Here is an 18,520-nt window from a genome sequence, read left to right on the forward strand (position 1 = left end):
GATCATCATAAGCACTGCGACCCTGAGCACAGATTTAATCCAAACGTAGCTCAGGGACCGGGGCCAAACCCAGAACGCAAATAGACTCGAGCCCTAACGCCTGAAATCTCAAGCCACATCTGGTTTAGGATTCAGCTGCAGGACTGCGCTGGACTTGTATTTGCCCCCTCTGATATAGTGTCCAGACCTTGCAATATGCACTGTAGACGTCAGTGATGGATTATGCCTTTTATTTCCTTTTGGCTGAACCTTTCCATCGCTAAGAATTCCCTAGGTAAGAGGCGTTGAGCATTGCTCAGGACTCCTACCCGTGTTGCAGGGGAGAAGCATATACTGCGCTCTCTCCTGGAGACTCTGCTTTGATTCTTTCATGCTGTTGTTTTTCCTTAGTCTGGAATAAGTCATCTTGGGCTGAAAGTGCATGTTTTGTTCTCTGCGGATGGAAACATAACAGCACCCGATGAATGTTTCCTGATGGGCTTCCTGCGATTGTGAAGGGAATGGTGTCAGAGAACAAAACAGGATACGATTGCGGTGTTTGTGAATGTAACGGGGACAATGGTATCAAAGTGAAATAAAAAATAATGAATGGGCATTGGTGTAGCAGTGAGTCAGAGCTCAGAGGAACCTGAAATATTTGTGTCTCTTTGCCACCTCCCAGACCTTGAATTCCTGGGAGAACACCATTTTCACAGTTTCCAGTGCTTTGGCAGTAGGAACCCAAAGTGAAAAGATAAGATTTTGTGGTTTGCACCTATTCCTTCATGTATTTAAGGCTCCGCTTTATGTCCTTTTCCAAGGCAGCCTGTTAAAGAGGAGACACACAGATGTGACATACCTTCTTTCATGACAAACCCCCCAGTACTTTTGGGTTTCTCATTTTATTGTTTTCCTTTCTAGAGTGAATCATTTATATTGAAAAGATTTGATTCCTCTTTGCCTGTGGAAAACAAAAACAGCAGGATCTTTATATAGTCTCAGTTTCTGGTATGAGTAAAAATACCACCAAAAAGCTCTCCTCTGAGAGAAATGGTGGCATTACTGCAATAGGCAAATGCAGTTTAAAGTGAGCTCAAGTTTTCTGAAGCAGAGCGCTTGGTCAGTCTGCAAACTCCCGATGAAAAATTTGCCACTGAGAAGCAGCCTCTGGCATTACTTCAAGGAGAGGAGTCAGGCAGTGGGTGCTTCGGGACAAAGCTGAGGTCAGCACAGAATCTCTGCGTAGCAATAGACTGCATTTATTCTTCAGGATAGTTTGGGTTTGTCAGGAAGCCAGACTCTGAAACCATCTTGCAGTTTCCCTCCATGTGTCTTCAGCAGAAAAAGACCATAAAAATGCTACAATAATATTTACTGAAGTGTGTATGTTCACAGTTATATCCATGTGTCTCTGTTTACAAACGCATCTGCTCAGTGCAAGTCAATTATTTGACAAGGCTGAGGAAAAAAAAATGAAAGGAAGGTAAACTAGAGCTAGGTGGATTTGACTGCCCAGCTCTGGAAAGCAATCACCCACGTAGTGTCAAGTTATTCTCGGTGAGCATGGACAACTTTGGAGCAGAAAAACTGCAGGCAGAGATCAGTGGTGATACAAGCACAGTAAACTGGCCGAGGAGAGTGTTAATACATGGCAAAGGCTCACTGATTTTCTGGAAACATTACATGGCTTGGAAAAGATTTTGAGAGATCATATATTTGTCCCACCACAGCAGAATTATGCTGATTAATTCAGGGAGGCGAATCCTTTTGTAGTTAAATTAGCTGCCAAAAAATGAAACCTGGCTCAAGCCATGCCAACGGCAAAGCTTCCAGCACTTGTAACAGGCTTAACTTTTTACCCTCAAGGTTCAGCACTCATCCGAAACCATCTCACATGTCTTGGTTGGCAGAACTGGGCAGGAATTCTCCCAAACCTTCTGGGAACGGAAGCCAGAAGCTGTGATTTGTCCCTCACGTGCTAATGGGCAGACACCTCATTGGCTCCTCCCAGCATGTACGAGTGCAGCAGGGTGTGAAGCACCTGAGACGGGTCGGAGTGCTCAGGGAAGTCCCTATCTATAGGCCCAGGGGTGCGGGTAAGCCAGCTGGAGACTGGCGGGGACGTTGCGTGCTCCGGAGCACAGCTGCCACTCTGGAGGGAGAGCTGCAGCACACCTCCAGGACTTAGGAACTTACACGATGGTGATGTGGTCATCTATCAGGCACGTCCAGTCTCTCTAGCCTCAGATTTCACCATATTACTTTTAAGAGGTCAAGAGACCACAGCAGTACTTTGGGCAGGTTCTTTTCATTTTTTTTTACTTCCTCTCCTGGGCCTATGCTGAGACTGCACAGAGGCACCTCCCGGAGATGTCCCATGTGTCTGGGGCTGGTGCCCCTAAGCCTCCTTATCACCAGCCCTATTGCAGCAACTTGCTGGGGAGGAGTACTGTGCCCTGATTATTCCCACTTGGTATTTAGCTTGTTGGAAACAAACCAAAATAGGCTCTGAACCAATTTATGTGCAGTCTAGACTGAGAAAAAAAGTCGTTGGTCCAGAGCCTATAAGCGTATGCATGAAGTCAAGTGCTCTCCTGCAATGTGAAGTACAGAAGCATGATTTAATTTTTGTTTCCTTTTTGAGTCAGTTTTTGGGGATCTTGATACCAAAAGAATGAAACATTCTTTTTAGCCACTGCTTTTTATCCACTTGCTATGGAATTTCATGGAAATAGTGAACGTAAAAATAATAAAAAAAAAAAGACAAATAATCATAAAATCATTCAGGTTGGAAAAGACCTTTAAGATCAAGTCCAACCATTAACCCAGCACTGCCAAGTCCACCACTAAGCCATGTCCCTAAGCGCCACATCGACACGTCTTTGAAATACCTCCCGGGACGGTGACTCAACCATTTCCCTGGGCAGCCTGTTCCAGTGTTTGACAACCCTTTCGGTGGAGAAATTTTTCCTCATATCCAATCTAAACCTCCCCTGGCGCAACTTGAGGCCATTTCCTCTCATCCTATCGCATATCTCCTTATGAGAAATTCTGCAAAATCATTTTGCCCCATTTTTTAGCCGGCTAATTTCAGTGTGATTTTGCTGTTCATGCCTATCTTATTCCTACTTTGTTTCCTACTAGCACGAGTTACTAAGTTGCGGTTTCCCATTTATTTGAATTGTGAAGAAATGATGTTGTACTCTTAAGACTGCCAAGTTACACTCCGATGTAGTACTCTGGGTGGAAAGTGAAAGAAAGGCAGTCTGAGGTGCAGAGAAAAGCTTGCGCTGCAATTTGTCCAGGGAGTTGATCTGCTCTGTAGTTTTGAACAAGTCCCTAGTGCAGAGGGAGTGCAAAATTATTGCACTGTGAGATAGCATCAAAATAATTAAATGAAAGCCCTCCTCTATACAAAAAGAAAGCCTCTAATCTGCAGAAATTTTGACACAGTCTTAAAGGTATGCTGCCTTCTTCGTAATTCTGCAGCAGGGAAAGCAAGACTTCATCTCCTCCCGTCCCTCCTCAGGGCAGGGGCAGCGCTACAGCACGCATTACCGGCATTTAGGTTGCCACAACCCGAACGCCATCGGCTCAGCGGGAACACACTGTGAACAGAAGGGTTTATCCGCCACCGTGCAATGCTGCAAGTAGGTAGAAGAGGTATAGAGCAACGCACTCAGGCAGTGATGGCTCTCAGCCTGCTGTTTTCACTGCAGCCTTATGATGGATCTCTGGTGCTAGCTGCAGCCCGCAAATCCTCTGCTGTAGAGGCAGGCCTTAAATTGATTGTGAAGGGCACAAGATTGGATTGTGGTTGTTAGCAATAAAATGCCTGTGATTATAATTTTCCTGGGGGAGTTATGTGGAGTCCCTGTACCAATCACATAATATCCTGCAAGGAAGGTGGAGTAGTGCGAGCAAACCTCGAGAGAAGTGTGCTGAAAAAGCTGCAGAGGCCTTTCTGTCTTTTTGTTTCTCTTAGGTGTACTCTAACACCTGGATACATTAGAGTGTGGGATTGCAGTCCAGGCTTTGCTCTGAATTACCTGAAAGATCCCAGTTTGTTTTCCAGTAACAGCACTGGAAGAGGCCCTGTGCCCCACAGAGCTCACAGTGTGCACGGAGCAGGGCAGCAGAGGACTGAAGGGAGCAAAAAGACAAGGACAAGGGAATGCATCGCTAAAGGCTATGTCAGAGGTCAAGGGCAGGGATGAGAGCAATATTCTGCCTTCCTGCCTCCTAACTCAGTGCCCAATCCATCCACATTTGCTGCCCCAAGATCAACACAGGCTCTGCCCCTCTTTAAATTTTATATTTGACTCATTTTCTTGTAAGTCTGATGTTATCTCTTCTCTGTTTGTAGAGAAGTTGGCAGCAGAAGTGCTGACTTGTAAAACTGCAGTGCCAAAGCCATTTCTATTCAAGGAATAGATCCTCTGTGCTAACCTCAAGCCATGTGTAAGGCTAGTTGTTGCGTGGTACCTCATATTTTGGTGCTTTGCATTGTACATCTGGGCTCTTCAGAGGGTGGATCTGTGTTGGTAACATTCTCTTTACAAAAATATTGCAGGAGTGATTTTCCTACAGGCCTAAGAAGATATACTCCTGGGGGAAAAAAAAAGAAAAGATAAGAAAATGGTCACCCCTCTAGAGGTGGAAATAATCTTTCCATGCATGGCATGATGGTTTAAGTACTCAGCATTTTTTTCTCTTATAAGTCAGGCTTTGTGGAGGAGGATGAACCTTTGATCTTTAGCAATGCCTTTTAAATGTGGTTATGGCCAGAAAAGTGAATGTAAAGAGCTCAAAGTCAATATTTAGCGTAAACACATTGCACGCACCTGGAAAGAGCTGTCATTGTAGACGCTGGGTTATAGCTGGGATGAAAGCACTGACTGCTGTCACCTCACCAGCTCTTGTTTCCATGACCTTTCTCCCAGTGCTGAACCCAGGGAACCAGGAACCTCTAGCGAGCTTTCCTTGCCAGTGAACTTTGGGTAAGGTTAAAAACCTGAGCTTTTAGGGGCCTTGTCCAAGGCAAACCTCCAGAGGTTAGCCCGTTAGGAGATCCTGGGGCTAGCTCTGTTATTAGTGAAGTCATTGACACAAAAAAGACTGCGTTAGGGACTGTGAATGGAAGAACATTGAGGTAAATGATGATGTTTCACCTCATACGTCTGCATTGCACAGCTGAAATTGCAACCCAGGGGTTGTTTCTCAGACCTTTTCTGCTCGTATATTGGCTCAAATGTTCCGCTCAATTCATTAACTAAGTTAAAACTTCTACTGCATCTTGCATGCCGTCTCCATTTCAGGAGAGCTTGCTCGAAGCGGTGGTGGGCTGTCAGCCCTCCCCATCGTGCTCCCTGTGTGACCACCAGAACAGACCGGTTTTCCTGCGGCACACAGGGACAAAATCAAAGTGTACCTCACCTTACTGAGCACTTAGACCTGGGACCTGGGTCTAGATGGCTTGTCTAAAAAAAGAAAAACTGCAAATTTGAACTCTTACAACTATAAACTCTTATTAATAATAGCCATACCACATATTCATGTCTAAGGGATCCAGAAGTGTGTGCCAGCTCTACACAAAGCTGTTTCAGCAGTCATAGAAATGGGAGCCTTTAATTTGTGGCAGTCCAGCGGTGGGCTGCCCTGCAAAGGCTGGGGCTGTGCTTCACAGGGAGTTGAACTTGCCTATCGCTGTGCTGCAAGCTGCTGTAGATGGAACTTGCCACATTTATGCCAGGAATGTGATTAAAAACTGGAAAAACTGAAGCTAGCCTATTCCCAGAGGCAATATAATGTAACGTATATGCCAGAATAATACACACAAGACCCCTGTCTCAGACTCAGTCTGGCCAGCTCAAGGACACAGCCCGGGAGGCAACAGCATGGGGGGAACCCTGGCGAGCTGTGGCCTGTCTGGTTAGGTTATGTTAGCACCTTTAACGCCTCGATGTGTTTTCCCAGTTGCCCGTCACCAAACGCTAAGCAGCTCTCGGTTCCAGGGGATAGAAATTTGCCTTCTGGTATTCAGTTTAATTGTTGATCTCTTCCTCAGCCAGAACTGAAGTCACACGCTTCCTGAACAGACTAGTCCTTCAAAACTGGATGTAGCCAAGCAGAGCCTCTGACAGCGAGTACCAGGAAGGTCGTACACGTTCCCCATCTGGGTCTGTAGCCTGAAACTCTGGCAGGGCCAGCCAAGTCCTGTCCTCTTCTTAAACTGACTCCCAGGTAGTCCTCACTGCTAGGATGTTATCTGAGTGGTCCCCGTCCTCTGATCCTGCCGGCTAAAGGCTACCTGCTGCTTGCCACCGCTTTGTTTTTCTCCTGAGCTGTAGATGTACACACCACGGAGAAGCTGATTGCAGCAGGGGTTGGCAGCATGCCACCCAACTTCCCTTGCATGCAATCGGCAATACTTGTTTGCTATTTGCATGCACGGCCCGGATCGTAAGCAGGTGTTACAAGCCGCTATCTCTGCCTGATCTGCTCTGTGTGTCTTCAGTTCCCCTAGAGCCTTGAGCCTGTAGCTTTTGTGGCTGTAACAACTCAGGGTTTTAGCTCAGACGATTCCTGGTTCAGTAACTGCTTGGGCCTGCCATGATGGCGCGGTCACATTTGAATTTCTTTTCCTGTGTGCAACAGAGTTTTAAGGACGGTAGAGTTTGCAGTCTGTATGCGTTCAAGCAGCAAAATGCAGTGCTCCTCGGTGCAACTGCTGCCTGCCTGTGAGGTTATCATTATCCCCGTCAGTGCCAGTTGCTGCTGTAGGCAGGGCTTAGCAGCCGCTTTGTCTTTCAAGGAAGATCCTTATCTGAGGAGGCAGGCTTCTCCATCAGATATTCTGTATCAGAGAAAAGTGTGTACTTGCCTGTGTATGTAAAGATAGTTGTACTTGGATGCAGCCCTAATCATTGATCGTGGTCCAGGGCTGTTCTTTGGGGTGGGATTTTTTTTGGGGGGGAGAAAGATCCCTGCATTCCAATTTTTTCTATCAGAACCTTTCTTCAGAAGAAAAATGTTTTTACGCAGAAGAAAACATTTTCCCAGATATCGTTTCCCTAAAAAATGCCAACTTTGTGTATGTTTTTAGACTGGAAATGTCCTAACCCAAGCATTTTAAAATTTTATTTCACGAATTTGCAGTAGTACTCATCATTTCCTTGCCTCTGACCAGTAAGATCGATGCATAGGCTAGTCGGGACTGGGTCTAGACGGTTGTAAGTCAGCCCAGCACCCCAGGTGTTTGGGGTTCACCTACCACCTCATGCCTTAATGTAGGGAGCCCCATATTTTTTCTACTGAAAGGAAGCAGAGACTTACAGGAGATGTGTCATTTAGGAACCCCTGCCTCACATCCTGGCTTCAGTAAATCAGAGAAGCAGCAAGTCACTGTATCCTTACCTCTGACAGAAAGGCCTGCTCTCTTTTAAGAGCTGTCATCAGAAGATCTCGTATTCTTGTACCTTTCTACACAGGCAAATTTATAGCCTGGAGATAGTCTCAATACCTTTAAGGAGTTTCTGACACAAGGCTGTGATCATACAGGATTGTGCCACAAGGAAATTCTTCCAAGGGGCACCTTCCACACCCTAGCTTACTCTAATTAAAGCAGAAAAAGGGAAGGGTTATTTTTGAAAGGTTGTGCATCCACCAAGAAAAAGCTGCTGGAAAGGATGAGCACAGTCTGAGCTCCTTGCAACACGCAGCATTAGGCAGCGTGGGGTGAAAGCTCTCATTTTTGTTGTTTGAAGGCCATCTCTGCTGATTGGTGTGAGATGTTGCTCACAAATGTTGTACAGCAAATACTGGAACTTCAGCAGGACTCATGCAGATATTTGAGGGTTCCTCCGAATTCAAGCTTAGTCAGGCCCACTTATGTTCTGGGCTACTCAGGGTTATTTGGTTTTGTTACGTGATCTGAGATCTGAGATAGAAAAGTGCTGATATTTGTAAATGCAGAGCAGTGACCTGACTCTTCCTAAGTGGGTTAATTTCAAGCTGAGAGGGATTCTCGTGTTTACCCAGTAGACTCTAACTATTGACATTTTTTGTGATGATATCATGAGCCTGGTAATATCTGATTTGCACTTAGGTTCTTGTGTAATCAGAGGATTCCAGCAGCTGCACTTTTCTAAGTTTTCAGAATTTCTGTTTCCCTCCCTGGTTGTGGAAAATGTTTGCAAAACTAACCTCAGAAACAACTGCTGGGGGAGGAGGGGAGAGAGCAATAATTTATTATTTTTAAAGGCTCATGATTTGGACCATGTCCTGTGAATTTTGAGCACTGGGGGTTTAGCAACATACCAGCTTTCAAAGCGAAGACAGTGCCTGTGTGTTCACGGGTAACCCACTGCTTCATCTATGCATCAACGTTACGGGTCTTTTGAATGCTCGGTCTGCAGGGTAGGCGAGTCTGTTGCTGCCTTTGTTTTGGAGGTCTGCTCCATTAACTCGCATTAAAGTAGTGAGTGCTTTTAGTTTGGGAGGTTCCTCGTTCAGTTTCTGGCTTGCCAGCCATAATGGCCGCTGTGTTATGTGCGGTTAGCTTAGCTCCATAAAGAACATGCAGACCCTGTCAGATGCACTTTGAATAAGGCAGGACTGTGCCAAAGCCTTTATGAGCCTGGCATGCTTCATTTAGAAAACCCAAGCGCATCAACGCAAGGAAATTGATAGTCAAAACTTTTTGTCAACATTTGGAGTTTCAGCAGGAAAAAAAAAAAAAGGATAACAATTTCCTGTTTTTAAGCATTTCTAGAAATGCAGTTTGGTAACTCACCAGACCTACATTTCCCACAAAATAAACAAAAAGCGTAAAGCAATGCATTTTTTATCCCGCCACTAACACCCATAACTCTGACCTGTAGTGACTGCTTCTCCTTCACTAGTAACCTCAAAATATAAACACCACACAAAACCCTCTGAAAGAAGATGTATAGACCTTCAAATGACACTCCAGAAATGTTACATACTACGTATCTCTTTGGTTGGTTTTGGACTGGCAAGTGCAGGCAGGTGGGCAGGTAACGGTATGAAACTGCAGATGAAGCTGCTCACAGCAAGCAATGCGAATGCTACAGCACCCAGCAGCCACCTTTGCTGTTTGCAGAAGTCAAGTTAACCTTAACTCTTGCCCCACCCAGAACAACACAGCAGCTAGCAAAGCAACCCACCGGTTTTGCATACGGGTTAATGGACCCCAAAGGATCTGATTCAATCTGCAATCCTGGCAGATGGCAATTTCAGACAGCGCTGGGCAGCTGTGGGCCCCTTGCAGGTGCTCACCAGCTCAAAGAGAGAAAAAGAGTGGAGTTACTAGTTTAGTCATGACTCTGAGCGCTTGTTCTTTTTCTCCTCAGGAGGCTCTGTCGGTGGTGAGTGACGACCAGTCCCTCTTTGACTCCACGTACGGCGCTGCCACTCACCTCCCCAAGGCAGATATGACAGCCTCAGGGAACCCTGACTATGGCCAGCCGCACAAAATCAACCCCTTGCCTCCTCAGCAGGAGTGGATTAATCAGCCTGTCCGGGTCAATGTAAAAAGGGAATATGACCACATGAATGGATCAAGGTAAGGAAAGACCCTTTCCACATCTACTGCACCTTAAACAAAAGCAAAGCATGCATCCTCCATTCGTGCTCTTGTCCTACATGTCAACAACCTCCACTCTTTGTGTAGGACTATATCCCGCTCCCCCTGGATTTCCTTTGTCACTCATGTTTTAATGGCCTGAGGATCTTGCTCTTGCGGTTCTGCAGCATGCACCTCTACCAGCCTCCACGGATGCTGTACAGACTGGGACGTGAGGCTGCCAGGACAGAGGTCATGCCGCAAACACTGTTGTAAATTACACGTTTCATCACTTGGTTCAGCATCCCACAAATGTGCCATGGTTCAAGGGGCTCCTGAAGATGGAGCTGGTCGTGCAGTGATAGTTGGTGTTTATACCAGTGCTCCAGAGTGAAGCTGGTGAAAGCTGCGCTAATGGCCCGGATGGGCTTCACCGGAGGGCACTGCGCATTGCATCTGTAACTAGCTTCGTGTTCTGCCGCGGCAGAAACAAACATATGGAAGTGGAGAGCTGTTTGATGGAGAAGGGACAAAGAGGAGTCTGAGGTCCTTTATGGCAGTCCACGAGCTGTAGCAAAACAAAAGGCATATACTCACGTCTTCTGTGTGAATATATGCCGCTGCAATTTCACCACTGCTGAAAAAGAGAGTTTGAGCAGTGATGTTAACCATCAGAGGGACACTGGCTATGATGTATCCCCTACAGCTTGTAGCCAGAGGTAGGAGGCCTGCCCCCACCAGCTGGATCATTTCCCCATTCAATGAGAAATTCAAAGACTTGAAAATATTTCATTATCCCAGCTCAGATTGAGTCTTTTAAAAAGCATTTCCATAAGTCCAAAGCCTAGGAAAAAAATTGGACCCTCTTAGTAAAATTTTCAAATCATTTACGTTTTAAATATATACAATAAAGAAAACCAAATTTAGTTTTTAGCGCTATGTTTCAGAACTAATATTAATTTTAAATTTTATTTTAATTTCAAAGTCACAAACATCTCTAGCATGTGTACAATGTTAATACAGGGCAGTGAAACAACCAAGGCTTTCTTCTTCTTTAGGGTTAGTTTAGGGCTTCTGTAACAGCCTATTTTCCTGGTTTCTGAGAACCTAGCAAAGTGTAGAGTTTGAAACAGAAAGCAGCCTCACACTTTCAGACTTCTATAGTGAGATGATGGTGTTAAAGACTTCAAACAGCAGCATGTTTTTTTTCCTCGTAAGTATACAGTAGATGCTGATTTTACTATACGATAAAGGTCTTTGCGTCAGTTGGCCTTTGATGGTGATCATTTGTAGACTGAATTTGATCTTGCCCCGGTTGTACCTTAGTATCATTTCTGGACTTCAGAAGAACTGCATGGATCTTTGCACTAGTGTTTGCAATCTCAGAATTGAGGCTGAAACATAGGAAAATGAGTTATTTGAGGATATATATATATGAGGATGAAAAATATCATCCCTGGATAACACAGGCGAAAGGATGGATCTTGAAACTACCAGCAGGTTGGGCTGATAGTCATGAGGACTACCTTTGGCTATGGCTAGTCTTCTTAAGCCACCCCTAAGATCTTCAAGCGGGCAATGCAGAGTGGGATCCTGACTGAGTGAGCGAGGCTTGTGCGTGGTGCTGTGCAGGTCTGACCTCTCCATCCTCTGTGGAGAGGTGAACCAGTCATGAGAACTGAGGCGGCAGAATCGGCCCGGCGTATGGCACAGGCAACGGGGTCCCACGATGGTGTGAGGAAGCCCTTTGTAGCACTGCATCAGTTGCTCACACCCATAGTGTCAAGACCAACACACAGAGAGTGTTTCCTTAATTTTATGCTACTTGTCTGTCTCACTCTAGCAAATTTTGGAGGGCCAAGGGAACAAGTTGTCCTGTCACTTCTGCTGAGCTACCATGTATTTGTGCTTTTCAGATTTGTAAGCACGTTTTGTAATAAATTCTCTCTGTGGGGGCTACTTGTACATCCAAAATTCTATGTAATGTTCTCATTGTACATGTACTGCATGTCTAGGGCGTCAAACATAGTGGGCCGTCCTTCCATTGTGATCTTTGCACTACAATTTCCTCATCTGCTCAGAAAAAAAAGGGGAAATAACACTGCTCTGACAAACCGGTTCATTAACAACTGCAAGTGCTCTGATACCCATCAAGAAAGGCCCTCTACAAGTGTGTTTATTCTGGGCAAAAAGGAAATCCTTCTTTATGGGCTTGCTCAAGACCACAAGTTTCTTAGGCAGAAACTAAGTGTCCTCAGTGTCTCTAAGAAAGGGGTAACAACTTCCCAACCCATTAGGAAAAAAGACTGTTTTGAATGTCAGAACTAAGCCCTGAAATAGCTTCCAGCCTTGCCTTTTGATAACTTGTTAGCAGAAGAGCTCCAACCCACCCAAGAAATGAGAACATTCATCTGACTTATCCATTTTCCTCTCATATTGATGGCTAAAAATTTGCCCTTTCCCCGCATGCCCATCACAGTTCATTGTTAGGGCTTGGGCCACTCCAGTTGCTTGTCCCTCTGCCTATCAGCTGCCTGGCAAACCTGACACTCCATCTGAGCGGCAAACGGCAATCTCAATACAAATTCACTTGTACTGCGGACTGAATAACAAAACCTCCCTCTAATAACCCTCCCTCTCTCTCCACCTCTCCTTCTCCCTCTTGTTTTTTGAGCACACTCTCTTACCGGGTTCCAGCTGCCTCATTAGAGGGAGCAGCCTTTATTCTGTGTTTCACCTGTACTTGAAACGCTAGTGTTTTCTGTGTGTTGAGAGAATGGTTTATGTACTCTAGGGAGTAACAAAGCTATAGGAAACCTGACAGTGGAGGGAGCAGGATGACGGTAAGGGACAGTGTCCAGCTTTTCTTCTTTTTCTTAGCAACCAGAAGCAGGTCTAACTGCCGTGAGGTGTAGCGTGATGAGTTGGTTTGGTCCTCAGCAGGGTGGGAGGAGGGCTCTTTGAAGAACCTCTCCAAGCCTGTGTCGCAGAGCCATCCCCCCAAGTGTGAAGCAACATCGAAACCCTGACCAGCTTTCCACCCCCTGCCAGGTTTTCCTGGTTTACTCCCAAATTGGGAAGAATTTCCCAGGTAATGGCATACTGTGTATCAGGGATATTCAGGCAGAGGCAGGGATCTATGTTTTAGAGGAGAAGATGGGACTTCTGTATTATTGCAAGACTCAGAAGTAGAAATCTTGTGACATTTTTTAGTATTATCAGACCTGGATGCAGGAAATGGCCTCAGAATCTGTCCTTGCCCTCAGAGACAGCTGCTCGCTCAGAGAAAAACCCAGTGCTCTGCTTGTGTTTCACAGTGATTAGTGTCCAAACACAAGGCAGTTAAAATCCAACATAGAAAAATTAAAATCCTCGTGCTCCTTACGCCCCTTTAGGCATTGGGAAAGGGAAATGGTCTTGTGTTTTTAGCACTGACCTGTTGCACGCAAAAAATAGAAGTCCAGCTTTTCCGTGGTTTTGGTGTTCTGTAAACCGTTCCCCTCTCTCTGCATCCATTCGGGGGCTGGAGCGTGGCTTGCAATCTCTGTTCTTTGCTGGGTTTGTGCTTTTCATTTATTTCATTTATAGCCTGTTCAGGGAGAGATCTGTCTCCTACAACGTGCTTGTACGGTTCCCAGCATACTAGGCCTGGATTTCTGTTGGGACCTTTAGATGCTTTTGTGATATAAATATAAAAATGTATATTTAAAAAACAAAAAAAAACCCCCAAACAAACAAAAAAACCTTTCACATTTTAAATTCCAGTGAATAAAGGAGTAGGATTATTTAAAAAAACACTGGGTAAATTTTAACCCAATTTACAGTCCATTTTAATAACAGATTTTTCCTTATACTTTACATAAATTCCAAATGCAAAGAATGAGTCAAACAACAGACGTCCCAAACTTTGACTGTGTTTACTGAGCTACTGCAGATCTGCATTTGTAGCTAAACTCAGACAGTGATTTTTTGAAAAGATGTTACAAAATTTGTATGATCTTCAAATATGAAAGGTTATTCTAACGTGCTGGATGTGTGCATGGATGCGGGCAGACTTCACTGTGTAATTCCAACTGATGTTACAAATTTTGCCTGGCTAAAATAACGAAGCCAGTGCTTTGAAAATGCTTTGGAGACATTCTCTTGTTTCAGGATATTAAAATAATGCAAAGGTTCAGGGATCTGAGAACATTTTTATGCCACAATAATTTTCTCAAAACAAAACAAAGGGCCCATCTATGATGTTTAGAAGAATAAAAATCCCCTTTAAGTAGCGTGTGAGCCCTCTAGTGGGATTCACTGTGTTGTTCTAGTCCCCAGCCAGAGCAGCAGGCTGTGCAGTTACCTGCTGTTTGCATTTACCTGGGTGTGATAAACTTGATTCTTTTAGATCCTGCTGAGCCTCTGTGCTTTCCCCATGCAGTTTGAGTTTTGTACCTGTATGTCTCTTTCCATCCCTTTTACAGCTGTCCCTTCTTTCTGCAGACTTAGAGCCTTTTTCAGTGTGAACCTCCACCTGAGGCATTCACGAGAGCGGGACAAGGCAGGGTTAAAGTGCAGTTAGGTGCAGGTTTCGAGGAGCTGTGATTCTGCCCTGCTAGCTCGGTTCCCTGCCTGTAAGAGGGAACCACAAGCAGCATCACAGCATGTCTGTTCTTACTTCCTTTACTGAACAGCAACAACAACAAGATTAAAATAGAATTTCAAGTGTAAAGATTAAATCTGAGATGACCAAAGGGGGACTTACACCAAAAAGTAGCAAACTTAAAATGAAAACAAGGTGGGGAGAGAGGAGGAATGAAGGGGTAGGAAGAAAGGGATAGAAAGTAGGAGGAAATATCCCACTGACCACAGCTGAGTCAGGTTCAGAAATCACTAAAATCCCTTATTTTGCTCTTTCGAACGAAAGCCAAAGGTGATTCCTAGACAGAGGCCCTGGGACAGTAATTGCTTTATTTCCAGGTGTCTGGAACACAGGCTGAAGCTGTACAGAGGATTTATTAGTCAATGCCAGGCTAGCTGCTTGTCCGTTTTGGCCAGTCTAGCATAAACTTTCCCAAAACACCAAGCTCTTGGCATCCCCAGAGACTGCTAGTGGAGCTGCTGGAACGAAGAGTCTCTGGACAGACAGTGGGAATGGGTACTGCCTCATATTCCTTGGACTCTGCCACTGCCACAGTGAATATACTTAAGAGATCTTGTGAAAGCAGCCTATACCCATTTACCTTAGTAGATCTGCAACATTTTCTGCCCAGAACCTGAGCAAGTCCAGCAAGTATAGCCACTTGAAAGTCTGAAGTCTCAGTGAAAAGTCAAGGATTAATCTGGCATCTGAAATCCCCCACACAAACCATTTCAAATAATGAGGAAATTTTAATATACATCTAAGTCTGCTTGTGGGTAATGCATGAACGAGGAAAGGAGCTGTATTCAATGAATACACCATTCATGGCTTGCAATTCCCTGTTCTCATTTGATACTGTAGTTGCTCCTCACACTGAATTCTTCTTTGTGTTGCCCACAGCTACACCTGCCTTCTGCTGGGATACTGTTAAATCCCTTGTCTTAGGCTGGGGCAGTTCGGTGATGGGCATCCAGGAGCTGCAAAGATGATTCGGTCTGGTAGTGCTGTCCCATTCCCCAGTAAAAGGCTCCATTTGGATCTGGTAGGAAATGCTGGGTTACAGAGGACACAAAAGTAAGGATCTTCCCTCTTGCTGTCATTAAAGATTTCACAGTATTTTTCTTAAGGGAAGGGCAGTTTGGTCTGCGGCCAGCAGGTCGAGAGAGGTTATCCTCCCCCTCTATTCAGCCCTAGTGAGGCCACATTTGGAGTGCTGTGTCCAGTTTTGGGCCCCTCAGTTTAAGAGGGGTGTGGAACTCCTTGAGCAAGTCCAGCGGAGAGCTACAAAGATGATCAGGGGCTGGAGCATCTCCCTGATGAGGAAAGGCTGAGAGACCTGGGTTTGTTCAGCCTGGAGAAGAGAAGGCTGAGGGGGGATCTCATCAATGCCTATAAATATCTAAAGGGAGGGTGTCAGGGGGATGGGGCCGGGCTCTTTTCATTAGTGCCCAACGCCAGGCCAAGGGGCCACGGGCACAAGCTGGAACACGGGAAGCTCCCCCTGAACATGAGGACAAACCCCTTCCCTGTGCGGGTGCCAGAGCAGGGGCACAGGCTGCCCAGGGAGGCTGTGGGGTCCCTTCCCTGGAGACATTCACCCCCCGCCTGGACGCGGCCCTGTGCCCCTGCTCTGGGGGTGCCTGCTCCAGCAGGGGTGGGACGGGGTGAGCTCCAGAGGGCCCTCCCAACCCCCACCATGCTGTGAGTCTGTGATTCTGTCTCCTGCTCAGTTAAGTTTTGGCAATGCTATTCCCATTTCTGTCTGTCCTTCTGCTATGACATCGGTTAGCTCTGGAACCAACCATCCTGAAATCTTCCCCAGAGGGAGAGGAGGGATCAGCTCAGCCCTGCGGACACAACCCTGTCAGGTACACGGAGCACATTTAACATGTCCCACAGGGTTAATGGAGTGGCTTCTCTTCCCGCAGTGGTGAATCAGTGGTTGGTAAGGACACCTCAGTCCCTTAAACTTCTTTTCAGATCTCACCCTCCGACACTTGGTTGTCTGGTTTTGGCTACAGACCAAGGCAGAGGATAAGCAGGGTCCTAGCTGCCAAGCCAAGAGTCTGCAGAGTGAAAAATCATCACAAAACCACCGAGGAGATATCTTACAGTGTCGGTGTTATTTTTGTTACTTCGCTGTGTCGGTCATGTGAACGTGCACAGTGCTCAGCAGAGAGAGCAGAGACAGCCAGGGACCCTGTGGTCTTTTCACGTGTGTCATTTCATACCAGTAGAAAGCATATGTACTCCGAGGCAGAGAAGCTTTTTAGAAGATGTACTTATCTGAGAGTCTGGATACATCCTGTAGTTCTGTATGAATATTATATATGTAACCATTCTACCACAAATATTGCATATTTCAACTGAGGGGGTTATTTTCCAGGGAGATTTAACTACAGAGCAGTGGGGTGAGAGTGAACCCACTAGAAAGACCTTAGGCGGCAGGTAGTTGTTCCAGCACTGCTAGTTCCTGGGAGGTGCCGACTGCAGGGATCTTGAAAAAAAATTTACTGTTGACTCTGAAGAAGGGAGGCCTTCACCCCGAAGGAATCCATATGCCCTCACTGCGTGGGGACGTGTGTGTTCGGGTCTGCCCCACCAGCTGGGCTGCCCGTACCGTTTAAAGTCAGCACCTGGTCTCCAGGCAGGGAAGGCGAGGAGGTCGGTCACCTCCCGGGGACGGCCAGCGCAGAGCCAAGCAGAGTCTGACACCCTGAAGCATGGATGCTCTTAACATTTCACCGAGTCTTCTCAGGACAGCCTGTACCTTGGGAAAGAATAAGATCCTTTGTGCTGCTTCAGGGCTTTTTCTCTGCCAGTATAGGCAGCATTTAACACCTGACACAGAGTATTTCAACAGAAAGTTAGAAATGATCACATTCCCTGTGAAAACCCTGGTGTCCCTGCAGTTGCTCAGACTCTCCTCTGCCACGGGGACATTAAACCTTCAGCAGTTTCCCTCTCTGAAGGCGGATTTTGGTTCCCTGCCTGGAAAAACAGTAGGCGAAATAGTAAAAACTTAAATTCAAACATGTGTAAGTTATACATCTTATTTCCATTTTCAAGCAACATTCCCTCAGCAAGACATGAGGAAAAAATTACCATCTGCCTTAGAATATCTCGGTGGAGCATTTATCTCCCAGCCATGATAACTGAATTTCAATAATTTCTCCCTCCCCCCCCATTCAGATTAAGAAACAAATTTGTTTAGTGTCCAAACTTGGAACTCTTGCCAGCTGAACTCAGAGGGTGGGATTTGGTGCACTGTCATAGTTCGTACCCTTCAGTGAATGGTTTCTTCCCAAGCCACTTTGCTTCTGGCAGAGAAGAAGGTAGGCTGTGTGATTAAAGCAGTGGACTATACTGCACTGGATATGGGCTCTGTGCTCGCTCTGCATAGAGGTGGCACACTAATGCACCCTTGTAAAGGTGAGGGCAGCAATGCTGCCCTTCCCCAGGACATTCTTCAGAGCTGGGATGCGCTGTGCACATGTGGCAGGCTGTGGACTGGTAGTTTAAGTGACCTCTAGAACTAAAAGCATGGGTTACTACTGCAGCTGGAGAAAAACAAATTCTGTGCTCCTTATCTGTGGTTTGGAGGCTCATAATTCTCCCAGAGCAGGACAGAGAAAGCCTATTGCTTGCCAAGGGTCTCCATGTAGTCCAGGTCTTAGCACAGTGCCACCTGAGTTGCTAAATGTTCCCTCCTCATCACTCCATCGCCTCAGATGTAAAACTGGAACCAGAGCCTTTTTCACACACCGTTTTTGTGGTCTGAAGCTCTTGACTCACGCCTAAGGCACCTAAGATTTCTAGATTTCCTATCCAAGTAATAGACAAGCCTGTGACTGTTTCACTGTTAAGAACAGACAAGATCAGTTACTTTCAGCCCTGTAGAAATGAGACCCTTTAGATCCCATGCTAATATCGTAGCGTTCTCCTGTGACTATCTTGTCATTTTGGCATGGGTATTTTGTGTTCTTGGTTAATGATATGAAGGGGGGTGTATCTGTATTTCTGATGAGCTCTGCGGAAACGCCTTAGGTCATGAGGTGAGAAGTACAGCCTTTCTGTCACTTGAGAGACTCCACTATAACAGAAAGATGGTGTCCAGTGTTGTCTTTAACAGAATGCAGGAGTGAAACAGTCCAAGAAGGGCTCCTAGGAGCATCAAGCTGTATCTGAAGGATTGCTAAAGCACAGCTGAGCAACAAAGGGCAAAGGGAGAGTGGGGGGTGTAACCAATAGACCTATGCGACAGGCACTTGCTTTTTGTCTGGTTTGTGAGTTTTGGTTTTTCAGAAGTATTGAGTACAATGTGACACCTA

The 18,520-nt window shown here is 45.8% G+C and overlaps 1 protein-coding gene across 5 annotated transcripts in view; it reads left to right on the plus strand.

Annotated features, from left to right (window-relative positions):
- FLI1 (Fli-1 proto-oncogene, ETS transcription factor) overlaps positions 1-18,520 on the plus strand; it is a 91,346-nt gene that overhangs the window by 42,361 nt on the left and 30,465 nt on the right. For all 5 annotated transcript variants that reach the window (XM_064470680.1, XM_064470682.1, XM_064470684.1 and 2 more), the window contains one exon: positions 9,354-9,565. In XM_064470680.1, the coding sequence (XP_064326750.1) occupies positions 9,354-9,565 (212 nt within the window). The remainder of the gene's footprint in view (positions 1-9,353; positions 9,566-18,520) is intronic.

The sequence above is a fragment of the Phalacrocorax carbo genome, chromosome 21, assembly GCF_963921805.1.
Source record: "Phalacrocorax carbo chromosome 21, bPhaCar2.1, whole genome shotgun sequence".
Lineage (NCBI taxonomy): Eukaryota > Metazoa > Chordata > Aves > Suliformes > Phalacrocoracidae > Phalacrocorax > Phalacrocorax carbo.